The sequence below is a fragment of the Schistocerca serialis genome, chromosome 7 (genome assembly GCF_023864345.2).
Source record: "Schistocerca serialis cubense isolate TAMUIC-IGC-003099 chromosome 7, iqSchSeri2.2, whole genome shotgun sequence".
Taxonomy (NCBI): Eukaryota; Metazoa; Arthropoda; class Insecta; order Orthoptera; family Acrididae; genus Schistocerca; species Schistocerca serialis.
The window spans coordinates 612,490,999-612,513,478 of NC_064644.1; the positions used below are offsets into that span (position 1 = coordinate 612,490,999).

General features: G+C 40.3%; 1 protein-coding gene across 1 annotated transcript in view; it reads left to right on the plus strand.

Moving 5' to 3' along the window:
- LOC126413295 (uncharacterized) overlaps nt 1-22,480 on the plus strand; it is a 640,882-nt gene that overhangs the window by 356,903 nt on the left and 261,499 nt on the right. Inside the window, exon 14 of the mRNA XM_050083195.1 lies at nt 1,442-1,568. Coding sequence (XP_049939152.1) covers nt 1,442-1,568 — 127 coding nt within the window. The remainder of the gene's footprint in view (nt 1-1,441; nt 1,569-22,480) is intronic.

A 22,480-nucleotide genomic window follows, 5' to 3' on the forward strand; every position in this document is an offset into this window, starting at 1 on the left:
TCCAGCCAGTAACAGCCCGGCAGTATTGCTGCCTTCAAGTTTATCCATTATTTTTAATGCTGCCTCCATTTGTAATGTGGGAACCATACTGACAGTAACATCTTATTTTACTCAAGAAGCATTGTTGCAGTGATAGCACATAAAGAGTTGTGATTGCTGTCATGCACACTCATGAGCAGAAAAATTGTCATTGTAATGATATGGAGATCTCAGTATCACACACTGTAAATTTCAAGCTTGGAATCCATTCTTTGCACATTTTACAGTTTGCATAAACAGCTTAGTGTGGAATGTTTGACCCCATAAAAAACAGCATCAATTTTCATTTATGTGATTATAGTATGTCATAATGCTTCATCACTGGATTTATGTTCAGTCCATTATATCTTAAAACCCCGTCTTGTTGAGACTAAGTTGGGATTAATCGTTGTTTAACAAAGACCTGTATGAGGTATCACTCTCTACCCTTTGTGTATTTTAAAGACAGAACTTAAAAATAGAGACTGCCAGTTGTTTCCATATCTCAAAAAATCATCTGTGTACTAGTTAATCAATTTGTCATAGTACTGATGGTAGTATAAAGGAATCAGATGGTAACAATTAGTAGTTGGACATCTCTCATCATTGGCCATTTATTTTGATATGGAATGGTTCCAGTTGCAGTTCCAGTCATTAAAAAGCAGGTGCTTTCTCCTCTCTCTTGTGCATAACATGTTTTGCTGGGTGTCATATGATGGGAATTCATTTTTCTTTTCAGCAGTAGTTTATTTTCTTCCTCAGTATTCAGACTATTACTGTTGTTAACTACAGTGAATTTTGTAATAAATGTTATCTCTTGTAGTATAATATCAATCATAAATAAAATAAATTAAAGATAAACCTAGATAGTTTGGAATGGAAAATAAACCTCTGGCTCCTGACTACCAGAAATCTGTGTAGGGCACTTCCTTATATCACTTCATGATTCAGGATACTGAGTAATTACATAACATTAAATAAAGATATTCTGCAAAAGATATTAAATACCAATGAGATCTTTTATGATCAATAAGAATACTCGCGTGTAAAGCTTAGAACTAACATGTATTTTCCACAATAAAACAGGAGTGAATAAGGCATATTCATTTAAATAGCACTTTTTTGTTCTGTGTTTTGTATTTGTCTCCACATACCTTCTTTCATTTGTTTGTTAATGCTTTATATGTTTTTCCCTTTCTGTTTTATTTGGTTTATATTGATCAATGTCAGATAGCAACTATTTACATCTCTGATTGAAGTGTATACGTTTATAGTATTGAACATTATTTAGTAAAAAATATTTAAATTGCTCCAACAAATGAATACATAGCCAGAAATGTGTTAATGTAGTTCCAAATAAATGTTTATCATATCAGTTGTATAACATCAACAAGGAGAGAAACATTCAAATTACTTATTACAGTGAATGTCACAACTCATCAGATCGTATCAAAGTCCGAGTGTGGGATGAAGATAATGATCTCAAATCCAAACTGAGGCAGAAACTTACACGAGAGTCAGATGATTTTCTTGGACAGACTATTATTGAGGTAATGTAAAAACAAAACAAAAGAAACAAAAAAAATTGTTATAATACCAGCATTAATTATTATAAAGTGATTAAAATTCACTAAATAGTGAAGCAGCTTTGTGCCTATTTCAGTATAGCAGAATATACTCTTAGTTGTAAGATATACAAAATTTAGTTTTCTAACTATCTAATTAACAATTTACAGATAAATTGTTGTGTGATATATTTCAGCAAGTAATGGTTTATCACACTTTTTTCCCTGATACTTTTGGCCCATCATTATTTGTCTGGAATTGCACTTTATGAATTTTTATCAAACTAAGAAGTGTGAAGTTTTCAGTTGATTTTACGCAATGGGTAATTTGTATGTCAAACAAAAATAGCAAAATTTTCAGAAATGATAGCCTCATTTCTCATACTATTTGTATATAATTGATGTAGAAGGGAGATTAGAAGGAGTTATTGTTATTATTTTGGTGATTTTTTTCAAGTCTTGCAATTTGATAATGTTAAAGTAAGCCTGATTTCATACCTTTGCTATGAACAATAAAAACTATTTTTAGCATCAGACTTTTATATTATCTGATATGATAAAAAGATTCATTGGATTACTTACAATGGAAGAATGAAGTAAATAACATTTTTATTTTATAATGGTAATGGAAATGCTTGGATGGAGCAGTACATAAAATAAGGCCATTCAGCTGTAGCAGATTGATGCATGCAGCAGAGATGCACGTAACAGAAAACAGCATTCATACTTGCTTTCGAGCACTGTCTCTTTTTCTAGCAAAAGTACACATGTTCACACATACAATCATACAGACACCCAAATACATGCTCCTGTGAGGATTGTATGACTGATTATTGATATTCAGTTATTGAAAGCAGTTGCCTGAGCTAATGAGGTTAGGGAGTAGGGAAGGACACAAGGAGTAGGTAGTGGGAAAGAGACAGGTCTTTGGACAGATGACTCTGCAGTTGTACATCAAGACAAAGAGAGTACAGAGGCTGGAGCTAGAAAAGATGTAGGAGGAGGGAGAGAGGGAAATGGAGGGGTGAGGGAGAGGTGAGGATGAAGAGAGAGAATGGAGAGGAGGAGGAGAGAGAGGGGAAAGGGGGAGAGAGGAAATGCCTACATTGGATGAGGGAGGGGGTGGGGGTGGGGGGGGGAGAGGGGTGATTGAAGAAGGCAGTGTGTGATCTGGGTGGAGAAGGAGTGTTGTGGAAAGAAGATGGAAATGAAAACTTAAGATGAGGGAGTAGGAACAAGTTAGGAAAGATTTAGGCCAGGAGGATTGTGAGAGACAGTTCCCATCTTTGTAGTTCCGAGAAACTAGTTCTGGTTGGGAGTATCCAAATGACCCATGCAGTGAAATAGCTTTTGAAGTCATTTACGTTTTGGTGTGCAGCATGTTCAACAACTAGATGATTAAATTTGCAGACGGCCACAGTTTAGTGATAGCCATTCATGTGAGTAGGTAGCTTGTTACTTGTCATGCCCACATAAAGGGCCATACAGAAATTTCAGCACAGCTGATATATAACATGACTGCTTCCATATGTAGCCCTGCCTTTTACTGGCCTGTGATAAGATGTGGCTGGTGGGTGTATGGAAATGACCTATCATGTTCAGTATTGGGACTAGTATTATAGTAGGAATGGAGAAGATACTCTGTAGATTGGGTGTGCAACTGAAAACTACTTTGGGGTTAGTGGGTGGGATTTTTGGTAGGATATTCCACATCTCAGGGCATGACAAGAGGTAATTGAAGCTGTTTGGAGGATGTGGTTGAACTTTTCCAGACCAAGGCGATACTGGGTGATCAGAGGAATGCTGGTCAGTGGATGGTTAGGAGGTTTCCTGTTCTCAGAGGAGCAGATGGCATTGAAGACTTGTTTGGGTATAAGCTGGACAGAAGATTGTCTGTTGGTAAAGATGCTGGTGAGTGAGGTTATTAGTATATATTGAGAGCTATCCACTACAGATGCGACATCCACGGATGGGGAGGCTATAAGGAAAAGGCATTTTCACATGGAATGGGTGACAGCTGTCAAAGAGGAGGTATTATTGGTGATTGGTGCACTTCATATGTGAGCAGGTGCTGAGGTTCTGGAGGGAAGAGCAAAGATTGTCTCTGTCATGAATTCAGATCATGAAAATGTCATCATTGAATCTTAACCAGAAAAGGGGTTTTAGGCATTGATCAATAGGAATATTTTCTCCATAATTGGGCACACAAAGGTGACATGTGGGTATCCGCAGCAATGCCATGGGTTTCTTCATAGATTAGGCCTACAGAAATAAAATAATTGTCAGTCAGGATGCGGTTGACCAGAAGGGTCAGAAAAGAGGAGGTACGTTTGATATCAGGAGGACTCTGGGAAAGGTAGCATTCCATGACTGAATGGCATGGGTATAGGGGATGTTACTCTGTGACCACATTGGATCCATAGTAAGGAGTCTAGTGGCGACAGGGCGGGAACTGTGGGAAGACGGTTAAGGAACTGGGCAATGGCTTGGATGTAGGATGGGAGTATATGGACAACAGTTTAGAGGTGTTGATCAAAAGAGGCAGAGGTTCATTCTGACAGAGCATTGTACCCATCAACAATAGGGCAGTCAGTTGGGAGACACATGGAGTTTGGGTTTGTGGATTTAGGGGTGTGGGTAAAAGGTGTGAGTGTGGGGGGTTGCTGGTGTGAGAAGGGAGATGGATTCAGGTTTCAGGTTTTGGAATGGAAAAGGAGCTGCTGGAGGTCATGTTGCACTTGTCAATGGTATCATGGTCATAAAGTTGTATGCAGAGGTGTCAGAAAGTTGACGAAGACCTTGAGTCACATAGTTACTAAGACTCATGACCACAGTGGTGTAGACTTTGTCCATGGGAAGTATGATAGAGTCTGAATTTATGAGGTAATGACAACTGTGTATTCTATAAGAGTGATGTTAGATACACTAGAGAAGGATTTAAGATAGGAAGGTGAGGCCAAGTTTGAAGCGAGGAATCCTTCAACGATTACCAGGGGATGACTGGGTGGGAGGAGAGGATGATTACAAATCTTCTGTGCCATCTCCTTCTCTGACACCAGTAAATCTGTTATCCAGCCACCGACTAGCACTCCTCTGACCAGCCAGTATCACCCTGGCCTCAAAAAGGTCCAGCCACATTAATAAGTGCCATATCACAGGTTCCCAGTCTCACTATGTCCAGTGCACTTTCCATTCTATAATACTTTAACATGCTCTATGCTATGCTAATTTGCTGCAAAACTTAACTGTAAGCCATTTCAAGTGTTCATTTTTCAATCCAGTCAACGAAGGAAAATTAGGGAAAAATTCATGTAGTAAATACTTTTGTATAGTGATAGGAAAGAGTGCCATGAACAAGATACTAAAATCCTTACTGATGGAGTGTGTGTGTCAGCGGAGGGGTCATTTAAAGGTACAGGTTTTTTTTTTTTTTTTAGCTTGCATGTTGCAGGGGGTATTGTGGTATTTTTATATTGTTTTATAAGTATAAAATTAATGTTTATCTTTAAATGCAGGGGCTTAAGAACAAATATTGCATGTGTGTACCAAATCTAAGTGCAGTAGAACCATATTAAGTTATAAATTGTGTTCTGTGGGTGTAACAGAGTGGAAAGGTGGGGTTGGAGGTCAGGAAACTGAGGGAAGATAGGGTACTGGATTATGTTCATGCACTCTCCTTCTCCATAGGTCTGCAAACTGAAAATTGAGCATATGATTTCCTTCTCTATCTACTCCACTACATCACAAATATAACAACTGCATTGTGTTTCACAATGTTATACTAACCCTTAACAGTGCACCTTATGACATGTGCAGACATACTGCGGGGAGGGAGGGGTGGGGGATGTACTTAAATCTCCGCAGACTATTCAACACTGTTAGAAGGGAAATTGATCCTTAGTCAGCCTGTACATTATCTGTAGTGTTCTTCCAGGAAAGGCAACTTCCCTCACTACAAGTGCTGCTCACTTTTCAGCTTACAGACAACTTATATCTCCACAGCATTTCCTATTCAATTGTCTGATGTGAGTAGACAAAATAACTTCACTGAGCTTGTATTTATATAGTGGAATTATTTTCAGTTTATTGAATCGGTACTTAGTTCCAGTTTTTAATGGTCCACTCTCCTCAGTCAGCATGTAAAATAAGCAATTTTTACAATTTTTTGGTAAAATTTAATGAAGCAATCAACATAAATCAATTTGCACATTTTACTGATTCTTGGACATTTTTAATGTTTTAAAGAAATTCAGTCATCATTAGGCCCCCAATCAGATGAATTAAAAGTTGCTTTGCCCAAAATGAGGTGTGTCCATGATGAAAGTCCTGTAATCTACAAATCTTATCTGAAATAAAAAACAAAAACAAAAAAAAAATGTTAATCTGTAGGATGTTATGCACAAACTAATAGCACAGTTTTTCTAAACTTGAAAAAATAATAAAATGGTGGACATTTCAAGAAAAGATGTAATTTTGTCATATGTTTCAGCTCACTGTTTTGGAAATAACTAATGAATAAATTAAAATAAAAAATTCGAGATACACCGTATCTCAAGCTGATGGAATGGGTTGCAGGCACAGTGAATCACTTAGTGATGACTGAATTTCTTTAAAAAAATCAGAAAATGCTGTCCAAGAATCAATAAATAATGTGAAAAACAATTCGTACTGATTGCTTCATCAGTTTAAAAAAATCATAAAGACTGCTATTTGTTAAAGCTAACTGGCGACAATGAACCCTTAAGTAATCTTTTATGTAAAACTCCTTTACTGTAAAGAGTTTAAGTTGTAAGTGTGATGATGTCAGCAACCTGTGTAATGTTAGTGGGAAATTCTATGATCTACCTTTCGTCGTACTTCGATTGTAAGTGTGATGATGTCAGTGACCTGTGTAATGTTAGCTTAGGTGTTAATTTTGATAATTTGTTTTCAACACACTTCGCTTGAAGACAGATATTAATTTTATGCTGTTTAAAGAATATTTTTAACTATCTGTGATTTTTTCCATCCCCAGCAACATGGAAACTATTGCTCCTAGAGATAAAATGAATAGGATCTCTTTTGTAGATAATTTACTGTAGTTTAATTTTGTGCTGGAAACATTTTCACTATAAGGTGCAGTTTTTGAGTTATTCAAGAAAAGCATGAAAATTTCACTCCCCAATGCACAAATCCTTTTAGTCAGGATTTTTAGTGTGTTGTTCATTATACTCCCCCCTACCAGTGTACAAAATTTGTGACTACACAATTTTTCCCCCAGTCAGCATCTTTTTGGTCTTTGTTGAACTGGGCAGTAGGATAATATTGTATGATTGCATGTTTTTGCTTTCTGTTGCATATGTCAGTTTACTGAAAGACTTGCACCAGGCCACAGAGCCACATAAAATTATTATTATTATTATTATTATTGTTGAGCATATTTATTTACGAGCCCATTTCTACTTGTTTCTTCTGTGAAAACATGTTATGACCTTCCTTCTAACTTCCTTTATACTATCTACCATTTATTTCTGTTATACTTCAATATTTTTTCATCTCTTATTTTTAACTTTGTTTCAGTCACTCCAACGATGTAGGAAAAGGTAGAGTGCTGCTTTTGATAAAGATGGCGTATTAAGCTGCAGACAGGCACAATTAAAAGACACTTACACAAAGTTTTTGCCACAGTCTTCACCAGAAAAAGAAAAATGCCAGCCATTCATTCACACAAGCTAGCACACTTCACATGCAGAATGGAAGCAGCAATCTGTAGGAGGCTGGGAAGGGGGAGGAGATAGTAATGTACAGATGGTGGGAGGGGGGGTGGAGCACTGTCTGGTGGAGTGTGTAGGGACTTGAGTGCCAACATGCGCAGTGTCAGGAGGTTGTGGGGCAAGGAGGTGGGGAAAACAGAGCAAAAAAGGAGAGGACTGGGGAAAGATAGGTAGGTACATTAGCAGAGGGCAGCAAACAAAGAGGGTGGGAGATGAGAATGGAATGTCCCTTATTTCAAGGTGTGTAGATAGATAATGAAAGCCCTATCGGAGCATACGGTTCAGTTGTTCCAGTCGGTGATGCTATTGGGAGATGAAGAGGCTGGTTCTTGGGGGTGTGAGGGGAAATGGCACTGTAGATCTGTTTGCAGACTGGGTCTGAGGGATACTGCATGTCTGTGAAGGCCTTGGTGAGACCCTCAGCATACTGGGCAAGACAGTTCCTGTCACTGCAGTTATGCTGTCCTCAGGTGGCCATGCTGTATGGGAGGGACGTTTTGGTGTGATAGGGATGACAGCTGTTGAAATGCAGGTACTGTTGGTGGTTGGTGGATTTAATGTGGGCAGGGTTGCAGATAGAGCCATTAGAGAGGAGGATGTCAATGTCTAGGAAGGTAACATGCCGTTTTGAGGAGGATCAGGTGAAGCAGATGGGAGAGGTGTTAAGGTTGTGAAGGAATGAAGATAGATTGTCTTGGCCCTAAGTACAGATCCTTAAGACATCATCAATGAAATTTGGTTAGGGATCCAGGAGGTAAAGGGGTGAGATTGGTGGATGGTCAGTGAAGGAAGTGGTTGGTGCGTTTGTCATGGGGGACCAGATTACTGGTGATTTCTTGGAGGTGCTGGTCAATGAGGACCAAAATTCTTTCAGTGGGGGCACAATAACCAGCCACAAAGAGGCATCCAGGATTGTTGGGTTTATGGATTTTGAGGAACATGTAGAAGATGGATGTGCAGGTGTCATAGGGGTGAGGAGAGAAATGGATTCAGAGGAGAGTTTCTGGGAAGAGCTTAAGGCTTTAAGCAGGGATTGGAGGTTGTGTTGGACTTCTGGGATGGCATCACTCTGGCAGAGTTTATAGGTGGAGGAGCCCAATAACTGCCAAAGGCTTTTTGCCATATAGTCACTGCGATTCTTAACAACAGTGGTGGAACCTTTGTCTACAGGTAGGATGATTAGAATAGGAATTGTTTTGAGGCTATTCTTGCTTTGCTGAAAGGTTGGTGTTCTGAGGAGGGGACCTGGGGAAGGATAGTGAGGCTATGTTGGAGGTAAAGAATTCCTTGAAGGTGGCCAGTGGGTGGCCACCTGGAAGGGGAGGAGAATCATGGTTGGATGGTGCTATGAATTGGAGGAGGTAGGGTTCAGTATTGGAATTAGGTTGGTTTTGGTTGGAGGGATTGGTGGCAAAGAAGTATTTTTAATTCCAAGAAGTGGGAGAAGGAGAATAGGTCTTTGGAAAATCCAGCATGGTGAAATTTGGGTGTAGGCTAAAGGTGAGACTTTCAGATAGTGTTGAAACATCTGTGTAACTGAGGATTTTGGTGGAAAGGTTAGCAAATGTGTTACAGACATTTTTCAGCTCTGAATTTGGTGGAGTGTTGATAGAGATTTTTGGGAAAGGTTGGCTAGGCAGGATTTAGATGCCGTGAGGTATAGTCAAGAAGGAATACTGTGGGTAAAGTACAGGTTGGTCAGGGCCGCTGTGAGGTGGCAGTAGGATGTCACCAGGTGGGATTAATTGCTATGGAGGTGGTTTTCGGAATGTTCATCCAGGTGCTGGAGAGCAAGGGATTCAATTTCAGAAATGTGATGTGTGAAGCAGGGATTGCACAGTAGCAGTACCGTGCAGATGTGAGAGAGGTGGTTCTGGGTTTGCTTGTGCCATGGAGATGTGTTTTTGCAGTACAGATTTGTGAGGGTTAGGAACTTGCAGAATCTGAAAATGTGAAGGTCATTGTGAAAGGAGGAGTGGGAACAAGAAAAAAGGATTTTTTTTTTATTAGGCAGTTAGGTGAATTCCATAGTTTAGGCAGCATTTAAGGAATAGTATTTGGGACTGGATTTTAGCCAGTCACTCCTGTTGTCTCCCAATCATCCAACCACCATTACCTTTGTGTTCTACCTACAGCATTTCTGAAAAATTCTCCTCTGCCCCAGCAAACCAATTAAATATCATTTTTCTGAAATCTTGTCTGACACATGGTATCCCACCTAATGGGCTTACCACTAAAACTGGCATCCCAAGTTGTCCCTCAGCCTACTGCAAGGGCCTTCACTTCAATTTCCACCAGTCCCTCAACATCACCAATATGGTCCTTCATAATTATGCAATCCAAGTTCAGACCATAATTGACAGCCCTGCTCCTTTTGCAAAATCCTTTTACGCTGTGACCAAAACTTTGTGAGCATTGTCACAGCAATAGAAACTCTTACCTTCCAACAGTTGGAACAAAGTTCCCAGCACCATCTGAGAAAGCTGTCCCAGCTACTCCTGTCTCATGTCTGCAATGGACTACCTCTAGACAATAAAGAGGCTGGAAGTCTGATCCAACCCTCCTATCAACCCCTTGCAACTCCTCAACCATGTCTTGCTGGCTTACTCTGTCTTCCATATCCCCAAAAGGTTTCTCCTCTCTCCATGAATCACATTGCTCCGTAAGACTCATCCTGTAACACTGTTGCAAATCTTTTTGCCGAAATTCTGTCCCCTGCAGAGGTCTCAGTACTTTCTAGGCCCACTAATCCTAACTTGTACATACTCAAAAAACCCTATTGTTTGTTCCATTGTGGCTGTTGGCAGTTGTCTCACAGAATGGACCTCTGCCTTTGTTGGCCAGCATTTCCAAACTATTGTCCATAACCTCTTCTCCTGTATGCAAGATAATGCTCTTCCTTTCACCACTTTTCCCCAGTTCCTGTCCTGTTAGAATCAGAACCCTTGTTGGTCACTGTGAATGTAAAGTCTTTGTACACCAACTTCCCCCAAGCTTATGACCCTGTGGCCATGGAATACTATGTTTCCCAGTGTCCCCCTGTTACCAGACCCACTACCTCATTCCTAATGGCCCTGCCCAACCACATTCCAACCCACAATATATAAACATATCCATGGTACTGCCGTGAATACTTTTTTATGAGCCATTTGAAGTAATTTTTCATATCAAATCAACACTTAAAACCCCTTGTCTGGACCAGATTCATTGATGACTTTTTCATGATCTGGACAGTGAGCCACCATGTTAATCTCCATCTCTGAAATGGTTCCATAAATACATCTGTTCACATCGAGTGCATCAACCACTAGCAGTACCTCCACTATGACAGCAGTCACCTGTTCATTGTCAAAAGTCTTCCTTACAGTGTTGCCATCCATGAATTCCACATCTGCTGTGGAAATCATAAGTTTTGTAAATATGTCAATAATGTTGCCACAGTAGTTACTGACAGATAATATACTATCCATCTCATCCACAAACAAATATTCAGTGCTATATGCTCCTCTGACACCAGTAAACCTGTTAACCAGCCACCAACCGGCATTCCTCTGATCACCCAGTATCACCCTGGCTTTGGAAAGCTCAACCATATCTTCCACTAGGACTTCAGTTACCTTTCATCATGACCTGAGATGAGGAATATCCTAATCAAAATCCTACCCACAATGCTCAAAGTAGTATTCTCACGCCTATTGAAACTGCAGAACATCCTTGTCCATTCCTATTACAATCCTGCTCCCAGTCTTGCAATCCATGGGTCATTCCCTTGTAGATGTCCCAGGTAGGAGACTGTTCCCATATACCTTCCCACTCCCTCATACTACAGTCCATTTCTGAGGTAGTTACTGTCCTATAAAAGGCAGGAATGTGTAAAAGGAATCATGTTATAAATCAGTTATGGTGCAATCACTGTGCAGCATTCTCTATGCTCATGACGTGTAACTGGCTGTCTACTCTCATGAATGGTCACTGCTGAACTGTGGCTAATCACAATGTTGACCATCTAAATGCTGAACTTGCTGTGCTCCACAGCATAGCCTAAATGACTTTTACAGCTTCTTCACTATGTGTGCCATCTGGATACTCACCTGCAGAACATGTTTGTCTTAACTACGAATGGGAATTCTTTCTCCAGCATATCTTGCGGTTTTGCAATCCCCTTGACCTAAACCCCCACTAAGCTGTTTCCCACTATCTCTCCTTACCTTTTCCATTTTTTCTTCTGCCATTGGTGTCACACCATTTTCCCATCCAGATTGTGTACTACCTTCTCTGACCACTCTTCCACCCATACCCACCCACCCACCCCTCTCTTTCTCTCTGTCACCCTGCTCACTCTTTCCCACTGCTCTACCTCCCTTCCCCCACTCAATCTCTGTATTCACCTTCCTCTCTGACCCCTGTCACCTCCCTCTCTCTTATGCTCTACCCCATGAAAACGCCTTCCGTTTTGATGAATCCACTGAGTCATCTGTGTTTTCTGATCCTATCTTGAAGTTCCTTGCTATCACCTACGTGCCTAAAGTGTCCCTCCCAAACCACTCCTACATATGTCAGCGTAGGTAACTTCTCTCAATAGTCAATAATCATTGTCGCCGTGGTAGCGTACTTTTGAGTATGTATGTGTGTGGTTTGTGTGTGTGTGTGTACTTTGTAGTAGAAAAAAAGTCCCGAAAGCTAGGTAACCCTCTTTTCTGTTAGTTCCGTCTTTCGACACACATTGGTCTGTGAGAGGTGAGATGTTGTCTTTCCCATATTTTACAAATTGTTCCATCCTGGAATTTCATTATTGCTATACTAGAGTCTTGTAACACTTCTTGCAAAGCTGTGTCACTTTGTGGTTCAGCTACCTTACAAATTATTACATTGTATCCTTGTGCATTACATTGCATTTCTATTGGCTATGCATCGTCATACACTCAGTATATTGACAGAAGAGAAAATTGTATTAAGTAAACTTCAAAGGGCGAATTGCTGACTAGTACTTACTTCAGGATAATGTCAGTGGTGTGCCTACCCACATACACTATCCTGGCTATTGGAACCAGTAGCTCTTTCCTCAGAGCAGATGTGGGTGTGTTGGGGAAGGTTAAAGCAGAAGAGTAGGTCACTGAGATCACAGGATAACAGGTATGTCCCTTTCATCCTGGAGTCTGAGTGACCTGCCTGTTTTTCTTAACTTTCCAGATCCATCCCTCTGTCCTGCCAGAGGAAAGAACAGTTGGTTCCAAAAGCTAGAATAGTGGATTTAGTTACATGTGTGTCGGTGGTACTGACATTTTTCCTGAAAGTAAGTAATGGCCTGCACTTCTCTCATAAATTTACAGAATATAAAAATTCAGCAAATTAGGCAGGCATAAGATAACACTAGAAGCCTAAAGAAAATGAGATAGGCAGTAAATGCTACATGGAAAAGCAGGAATGGCAAGAGGAGAAATGTGAAGCTGTCAAAGCAAGCATGAGTATGGGAAAGATAGATTCCACCTATATGAAAATAAAAGAGAACTTTGGTGAAAAGTGAGACACATATATGGAAATGAAGAGCTCAGATTGCAAGACAATATTAAGCAAGAATAGGAAAGGCTGAAAAGTGGAAGGAATATGTAGAAAGACTACACAAGGGAAATGGAGCTTGAAGAGAATATTACAGAAATGGAAGAGTCAGTAGATTAAGATTGGAGGAAAAATATGACATTGCAAGAATAATTTGACAGAGCACTGAAAGACCTAAGTTGAAGTAATGCTCCTTGAATGGACAATATTCCCTTAGAATTATTGAGAGCCTAGGAGAACCAACAATGAAAACAACTGTTCCATCTAGTATGCAAGATATATGAAGGGCAAAATACCCTCAGACTCCAAGAAAAATTTAGTAATTCCAATTCCAGTGAAGGTAGGCACTGATAGATGTGAATTCTACCAAATAATTTTTAATAGTCGTGGCAGCAAAATATTGACACCTATTTTTTACTGGAGAATTTAAAAACTGATACAAGTCAACCTATAAAAAGATCAAGTTGGGCTCTTGTAAAATATAGGAGCTTGTGGGGCAGTACTGACCATACAACTTACCTTGGAAGATAGATTGAAGAAAGGAAACCTACATGCATATCATTTGTAGATACAGAGACATCTTTTGACAATATTGAATGGATTGCACTCTTTGTAATTCTGAAGATAGTGGCCATAACATGCAAGGGGTGGAAGTTTATCTACAACTTATATTGAAACCAAGTTGCAATTATAAGAGTTTAAAAACATGTAAGGAAAGCAGTATTTGAGAAGAAAGTGATACGTGGTCATAGTTTATCCCCAGTGTTCTTCAATCTGTGCACTGAAAAAGCAATAAAGAAAATCAAGAAGAAGTGTGGAAAAGGAACTAAAGTTCAAGAAGAAGAAAAAAAATTGCTGTTTGGCAATGACATTGCAATTCTGTTAGATATGTAAAGGACTTAGAAGAGCAGTTGAACAGAATAAATAGCACCTTCAAACCAGATTATAAGATAAACATCAACAAAAGTAAAATTAAATCTTATGATACTGAGAGGATTAGATTAGGAAATAAGCCACTTAAAGTTATAGATGAATTCTATTATTTGGACAGCACAGTAACAGACATTACCCAATGTAGAGAATATATGAAATGCGGTCTGGTAATAGCAAATAAATATTCTGCCATTTAAAAATATAACATCAAACACTAATTTAAATGTTTGTAAATTTTTTCTCATTTGTTTTTTCTTGAGAGTAGCCATGAACACAAGCAAAACAATAGACAAGACGCAGAAAGTGCCTTTGAAATATTTTTGCCTAAACGAGGAGTCACCCCAGAATATTATTCCAAATGACCTCAGTGGATGAAAATATGCAAAACATGTGAACTTAACTGACTTCTGTATTCCAAACACACACACACACACACACACACACACACACACACACACACACAATACATGCATGAATGTATGCCTGCCTGCACACACACACACACACACACACACACACACACACACACACACACACACACACACACACACGCGCACGCGCACACACTGATTACAACATAAAAACCTAAGTAGGTGTTATGTACCTTCCTCTTCCTTAAAACTTTCCACACTGTAATAACTTTTTCAGCTTAAACATTTTTCAGTGTTTGCTTCCGTAGTTTATAAATATGGGTATTTATACAAAGAACAACCACATCTGTTGAAAGACAACACACGTATACACAAAGGTAATAAGAAAACTAAGATCAGCTATTTGTCTTCCTTATTTCTGAAACATTTGCCTTTTAAGATGTTTTGGTGTTTGCCTCTGCAGTTTCTAACTTGCAGTCGTTTAAATTTGATCACATTTCATAGCTTAGCTTATCTTCAAAGCCATGTAATATGAGGTATTCTCTGAAAAACTAAGTCTGTGACAAGGCAATATGTAGTTTCGTCTATGCCTTATTCCATAAGCATGTGTGAAAGAATTTGCTCTGAAGAGCTATGGTTTTTTTTTTTTTTTTTTTTTTAGCTCAAATGGGATACACAAAGAATTGTTATTGATGAGTTCTTTCTGTAGCTTGAACACTCTGAAGACATTTTCTATTTCAGTAACTCAAATGGTTATGCTATATCTACCAAACAATACAAACGATGCATGATAAACAATTTTCTTCACAGCTAAGCCAGTTACTTTATTTAAATCTCTCATTGCATAAACAAAACTGTTTCGATCTTCAGTTCACATGATCAGCTCTTGACAAGTTTTTGTTTATAGTAACTCCAAGAAATTTGACAGTCTGCAGTAATCAATTCTTTGATTTGTAATGTAACTGTAATATTCAGTATGTGGCAAAAATATGAAGCAGCCAGAAAGGAAGGAGGAAATGAAATAAAACTTTGTGGGTTGAGAGGATGTGGTGTTCTTTCAGTGATTACAGAATTGAGTCAAATTTCCAAAGAAACTGGCAGTGTGTCTCCATCTACCACTATGATGTTGCACCCCTCTAGTCTGTAAATGAGTTCTGTTCAAAAAAATTCTAGAACTTTATCCACAAAATCCTTCTCTGCATACCTTTTACTCATTGTGCATGGTTTCCTCCACAACTGATACATCTCCCCTAATGTGATTTTCACTTCTGGAAGCAGCCTTGGTACACCTCATGCTGAATCACATGAAGAGCTGTCTGCAAATTTTCTTTTATCTTGTCTATCATTGTAAATCTTCATTCTTTCAGATGGGTTTTTAACTTTGGAAATAAAAAACAATGTCCACACGACCCAGGTCTGGTGAGTACAGAGGGTGAGATCATTTTTTGTGCAGTAGTCACACACCAACAAGGATGAAAATGCAGATGCATTATTGTGATGCAAGAACCATGAGTTGTCTTGCCACATTTCAGGCTGTTTTCCTTCTCACATTTCCTCACAGTCATTGCAACACATAACGATAGTACCATCAATTAACAGTTTGTTCCTGTGACATGAATTCATGATGAACTAATCCTTCAAAGACAAAAGAAGCTGTCAGCATGTCTGGTGTTTACACATGAGCCATGGGGCAAACTTGGTGGCAATGCAATGCATTCCAAGATGCTGTGTCAGGATTTCATGACATGATCTAACTGAAATGTTACATTCTTGTGCAATCTTTCAGACAGTCATTATTCAGTTAGCATGCAATGTTTAAAAAATGGTCAAATATGTGTGAAATCTTATGGACCTTAACTGCTAAGGTCATGAGGCCCTAAGCTTACACACTACTTAACGTAAATTATCCTAAGGACAAACACACACACCCATGCCCGAGGGAGGACTCGAACCTCTGCCAGGACCAGCTGCAAAGTCCATGACTGCAGCGCCGTAGACCGCTTGGCTAATCCCGCGTGGCCACAATGTTTCATTGACGTTCTTGACATGAGCATCATCAGTAGACATCAAAGGACATCCTGAACAAGGATCACCCTTAACTTCTATCTGGCCATTTTTAAGTTGTGCAAACCATTCGTAACACTGAGTGCAGCTTAATCATTCATCACCATAGTGTTCCTGGATTATTTGATGTATCTCTGTAAAGTTTCTCCTGAGTTTCATGCAAAATTTAATGCAGATGTGTAGCTCCTCTAACTCTGCCATCTCGAAATTTGTAAACTGTGCGACACGACATTCTATTCAATACAGCACTGAACAATAACTAACAGACACACAACAATGAAACTTCTGGCAGTTACACATTAAACACTTGCAAGTGCAGGGATGCTGACAGCGTTTCACTCAAATCCACCATTGGCATGAAATTACGAATGTAATTTTTTGAAAAGATTTTGTTCATATACTGGTCCAGTTGGGAAGGGTATCATAAAACTATTGTATCCTCTCCTGAAGTAAGCTGGCCTGCAACTGTTGTAACTCGTCCTTGATATCCTGGATATTGGCACAGGGGTATAAATGAGATACGATGTGGTACCCCACATATTGTATCGGCAACAGATCTGGGGATCATTCTGGTCACAGGAATACCTCAACAGCATATTCACCAAAAACAGTCATCCGGGGTAGAGCAGACCACATTTTATCTCTGAACACAATGTAGTGCCATTCATCAGCAGTCCATGCTCCCTACTCATGACACTGTTCCAAATACAGCCATCTGTGTTGTGGTGTTAACGGCAGCCTACACATGGGACGGTAATTCTCTGGTCTGGCCGCTGCTAGTCTCCAACAAATTGTATAGGATACAGAATCGTGCATGGAGTACATTATTTGTTCTCAGACAGCAGGCAGAGATGTGTCTTACATGAGTATGCATTGTCTCCATGTCATTCATTGTGATCTCTCAACATCTAACATGCTTCACACCACTATGTACTACCAGGCCTGGTAGCAGCAGTAAACACATAAAAACACTTATACTCTCAGTGGCCATTCTACCTATCACAGGTGTCTGTTGCTTGTATCTCCTTCAAACTTGGACAGGCTCTCTCACCTCTTGCTTTCTGTTTATGAGTTAGGATAAGACCCAGCTTAAAAATTTTCTGTGGAAACCATTAACAGCCATTTTGTGAAGCAGTAGCTTATAATTTAGTGAGGTCACAAAAGATAGGATTGCACAGCTTATTATCAGTTATTTACTTACATTAGTGATTAATTTGTTAAGAGCATGTACAGTATTTTCCCCCTTTCTAAATCTCTGTTGATTATTCAAAATACTGTTATGTTTTGTTATCTGTTTTTTTAAATGGCTAACCTGAGGCATGGTCACCCAGTCCCAATTGCAGGTTGCTTATTGAATGTCTGCCAGTGGCAACAAAAGTTTGATTCTCAATATTTAATATAATTATTGACCAAATTTAAAAGTATTTAATGCTGTCATAATTTAGAGGTTACAGCTTGAGGCAGCATAACTCATAAAGCTTAATTTACCCAGACATTATTCATCTTGTATTTGAGAATGAGAGCACTTAGTGACTTGCAACAAACTTTACACATAATTTCAAACCTTTATAAAAAAAATTTCTCCCTGAGCCCAATCCTTCCCCCCCACCCCCCACCCCCACCGCAACAAAAAAGAATGTTTATTGGTTACTACATATTCGCTGTTCTTTCAGCTAAACTGCTGCATCAAGCACGACGTGTTCTTTACCACTGACAATTTGTACACATTTTGCAGAGAGTATCCGCATTACCATTGAAAGTGTCTGCAAAATTGTGACATATTTTGAGGAGACATGACTTCATAAACATTGAAGTGTGTGAAAAACTTGCTTCTGCTTAAAACACAGCACAAATTACCCAAATTATACTCATTCAGTGTTTGATAATTTAAACTTAATTTCAATCTTTTTCCTATCTGTTTCTCACTTGCATGTTTAATGACAGATATTGAACACGCTTTCTCATTTGTGAAGTAATCAGAAGTTTGATGCTGTCCCATACATAGGAGTTTGATTTTTTTTTTTTTTTAAACTGGGGGTTTACTGGTAATTTTCAGATTGCTTATGCAATGTTCACTCAAATATTTAAGGAACATTAATAATATCAATATTGAGTGGAAATTTGCCGTCCAATCATATTTGCCCATTTTGTAGACAGGTTGAACTTACATGTATTTCAGCCTGTCAGGAAAGGAGTCCTCATCAATTGATTTATTATGTCAAATAATCGAAACTCCAGGTAGGAATGTCAACAATGTAGGAAAAGAAGTTCTGCTTACTATAAAGAAGACACGTCAAGAGAAACACACACACACACACACACACACACACACACACAAACAAACAAACAAAAACAAGCATACCTCTCACACACGACTGCCATTTCCAGCATCTTGGGCTGGAATGGAATATCACATGTGATGCAAGCAGCAGTCTGGAGAGGGCAGGGAAGGGGAAGGGGAAGGTGTAGTGGTGTACGGTGGGGAGAGAGACGAATGCTATCTTGTGGAATGTGCAGGGACTAGACTGCCAGCAGGTGCAGTGTCAGGATGTTGTGGAAAAGGGTGGCGGGGGGAAGGAACAAAAAAGGAGAGGAACAGGGAAAGATGGGTGGATGCATTGGCAGAGGGCAGCAAATAAACAGGGTAGGAGATGAGAATGGGAAGGGAATAATAGGACAGAGGGGATAGAAACTGTTGGGTCGAGGGTGTGGGGACAGTATGTTACTGTATGTTGAGGCAGCGGTAATTATGGGACTGGAACTGTATTTTGTAAGGATTACTTCCATCTTCTCAGTTCAGAAAAGCTGGTGGTCGAGGAAAGGATCCATATGGCTCTGGTAGTGAAGCAACCATTGAAATCATGTGTGTTATATTCATCTGCACGTTGTGCCACAGGGTGGTCTACTTTGCTATTGGCTACAGTGGCCATTCAACCTGGTTGACAGCTGGCTGGTAGTCATACCAATATAAAAAGCTGTGCAATGACAGCAGCCGAGCTGCTAAATGACGGGGCTGCTTCCACAGGTGGCGCAGCCCCTGATGGGCAAGGATAAACCTGTGACAGGACTGGAGTAGGAAGTGCTGTGTGGGTGATTGGGCAAGTTTTGCACCTGGGTCTTCCACAGGGATAATGATCCTTGTGGTAAGGGGTGGGTATTGGGAGAGGCATGGGATGGACTGTAATGTTGTGAAGGTTGGGTGGGTGACAGAACACCACTTTAGGAAGGGAAGTGTCTCGGGTAGTATGTCCCTGATTTCAGGGCATGATGTTAGGTAATCAAACTTCTAGTGAAGGATGTGATTCAGTTGTTCCAGTCTGGTCTGGTACTGGGTGACAAAGGGACTCTCCTTTGTGGCTGGATTTTGGGGGTAGTGGGTGGTGGGAGGATTGGGGCTATAAGGGTAAATGGCACAGGAGATCTGTTGCAGACTAGGTGCGGGGGATAGTGCCTGCCTGTGAAGGCCTCAGTGAGACCCTCAGCATACTCAGCAAGGGAGTTTTGTCACTGCAGATGCGCCATTCCCAGGGAGCCAGGCTACATGGGAGGGATATTTTGGTGTTAAATGGATGATACTTGCCAAAATGTAGCTACTGTTGGTGGTTGGTTGGTTTAATGTGGACAGAGATGCAGAACGAGCCATCAGAGAGGAGATGGTCAGCATCTAGGAAGGTGTCACGCAGGGTTGTGGAAGACCATGTGTAGCAGATGGGAGAGAAGGTGTTGAGGTTGTGAAGGAACAAAGATAGGGTGTCTTGTCCCTGAGTCCATATCATGAAGATATCATTACTGAACCTGAACCAGACTAGTTGTTTGGTGTTTATGGAGGCTAGGACAATCTACTGTAGATGGCCCATGAAAAGGTTGGCCTTGGAGGGTGCCCATGGCTGTGCCGTGGATTTGTTGATATACCTTCCCCTTAAATGAGAAATTAGTTGTGGGCTAGGTTAAAGTTAGTAAGATGTATGAGGAAAGAGGTAGTGGGTTTGAAGTCTGAAGGATGTAGGGAGAGGCAGTGTTTTGTAGTGGTAAGACCATGGGAATGAGGGATGTTGGTGTATAGGGATGTGGCATCACCAATGACAAGTAAGGATCCAGGAGGAAAAGGGTGAGAATGGTGGAAATGGATTCAGGGGAAATGTTCTGGGAAGGATGTAAGGCTTTAAGTAGGGATTGGAGTTAGTGTTGGTCTTCTGAAATGAGATCAGTCTGGTAAAGTTTGTCTGCAGGTAGGAAGATTATGTTGTGATATGTTTAGAGGTTGTATATGGCTGTTCTTCCTTCTACTGAAAGGTTGGTGTTTTGGGGAAGGATGGTAGGCTACATTGGAGGTAAGGAATTCCTGGAAGGTGGCCAGTGGGTGGTTAGGTGGGAGGAGGAGAGGATCACGGTTGGATGGTGGTATGAACTGGAAGAGGCAGGGTTCAGTTTTGGAATTGGGTGGTTTTGGTAAGGGGGATTGGCAGCAAAGAAGTGCTTTCATTGCAGGGATCAGAAGAAGGAGAGTTGGTCTATGACACAGACAGGCACTATCCCTATGACATAATCTGCAGACAGATATTGCGTGCCATTTTCTTTCACAACCCCAATCCTCCCACGACTCCCAAAACTCAATCACAAAGGAGTGTCCTCTTCATCACCCAGTACCACCCCTGACTGGAACAGCTGAACCACATCATTTGTTAGGGATTTCATTATCTATCATCTTGCCATGAAATGAGGGACATCTTACCAGAGATACTTCCCACCCTTCCTAAAGTGGTGTTCCATCACCCACCTAACCTCCACAACATCCTAGTCTATCCCTATGCCTATCCCAATTGCCACCCCTTGCCACAATGATCATATCCCTGTGGAAGACCCAGGTGCAAAACCTGCCCAATCTACCACCCAGCACTTCCTATTCCAATCGTATTACAGATTTATCCTAGACCATCAGGGACTGCACCACCTGTGAAAGCAGCCATGTTATTTAGCAGCTCTTCTGCAATTATTGCACAGCTTTTTATATTGGTATGACTACCAACTAGCTATCCACCAGAATGTATGGCCAGTGCCAAACTGTGGTAAAGAGCAAAGTAGACCACCCTCTGGCATAATGTGCAGCTGAATATAACACACTTGATTTCAATGGTTGCTTCACTACCAGAGCCATATGGACCCTTCCCTCTGCCACCAGCTTTTATGAACTGTGAAGATGGGAGTTATCCTTACAACACATTTCTGCCCTCCTTAATTATCCTGGCCTCAACATACAGTAACATACTGTCCCCACACCCTCCACCCAACAATTTCCACCCCCTCTGTTCTATCATCCCCTCCCCTTTCTCATCTCCCACCCTGTTAATTTGCAGCTCTCTGCCAATGCATCCACCCATCTTTCACCACTCCTCTCCTTTATTCCTCCTTTTTCCTCCAACTCCATGCTCCACAACCTCCTGATGTTGCGCCTTTCGGCAGTCTAGTCCTTGAACACTCCAGCAGATCACATTCATCTCTCTCCCCACCTGTACACCACTATCCCTTCCTGTACCCCTTCCCCATGCCCTCCAGATTGCTGCTCACATCCCACATGATGTTGCATTACGGCCCGAGATGCCTGAGTTGGTGGTTGTGCGTGTGTGAGATGTGCTTGTGTGTGTGTTTACTGATGATGGCTCTGGCTGAAAGCTACATATGAGTGTCTTTTAATCATGCCTCTCTGCAACTCAATGTGTCTTCTTTATGGTAAGTAGCAATCTATCTTTTACTATATTGTTGATTATTTGGCAGAGTTGAGTTGGGGGTGCAGTGTTATGGCATCTTCCTTTCAGTATTTTTGTTAGAATTTTGTCCCAGCCCTCAGATCTGAGATTTTTTCTTATGGAATTTATAAACCTAGCCACTTCTTGGCAGATTACACAAGTAAATTTAAATTCTTCATATCTGTGTTGCATTTACTGCAGTTCATGTAAGGACGAGCAAAGTTACCCATTTTATTTGAAATTGTAAAGTACCTGCAACAGTATCCCCAACAGTTTCTAATTTAGGCTTAAAATGAGTAATTTTTCAACACATTTTTCAGTCTTGACTATCTGCCAAACAGCTTTTGATTTGGCTGTGGTATTTAGATGAATTTACTGTTTGCTGTTTGTTTTGCCTGTCCAACAACTTTGTCAGATATTTATTTGTATTTGTTTACATAAATGTGAATTTTACATTGTCATTTTTTTAATTTTTG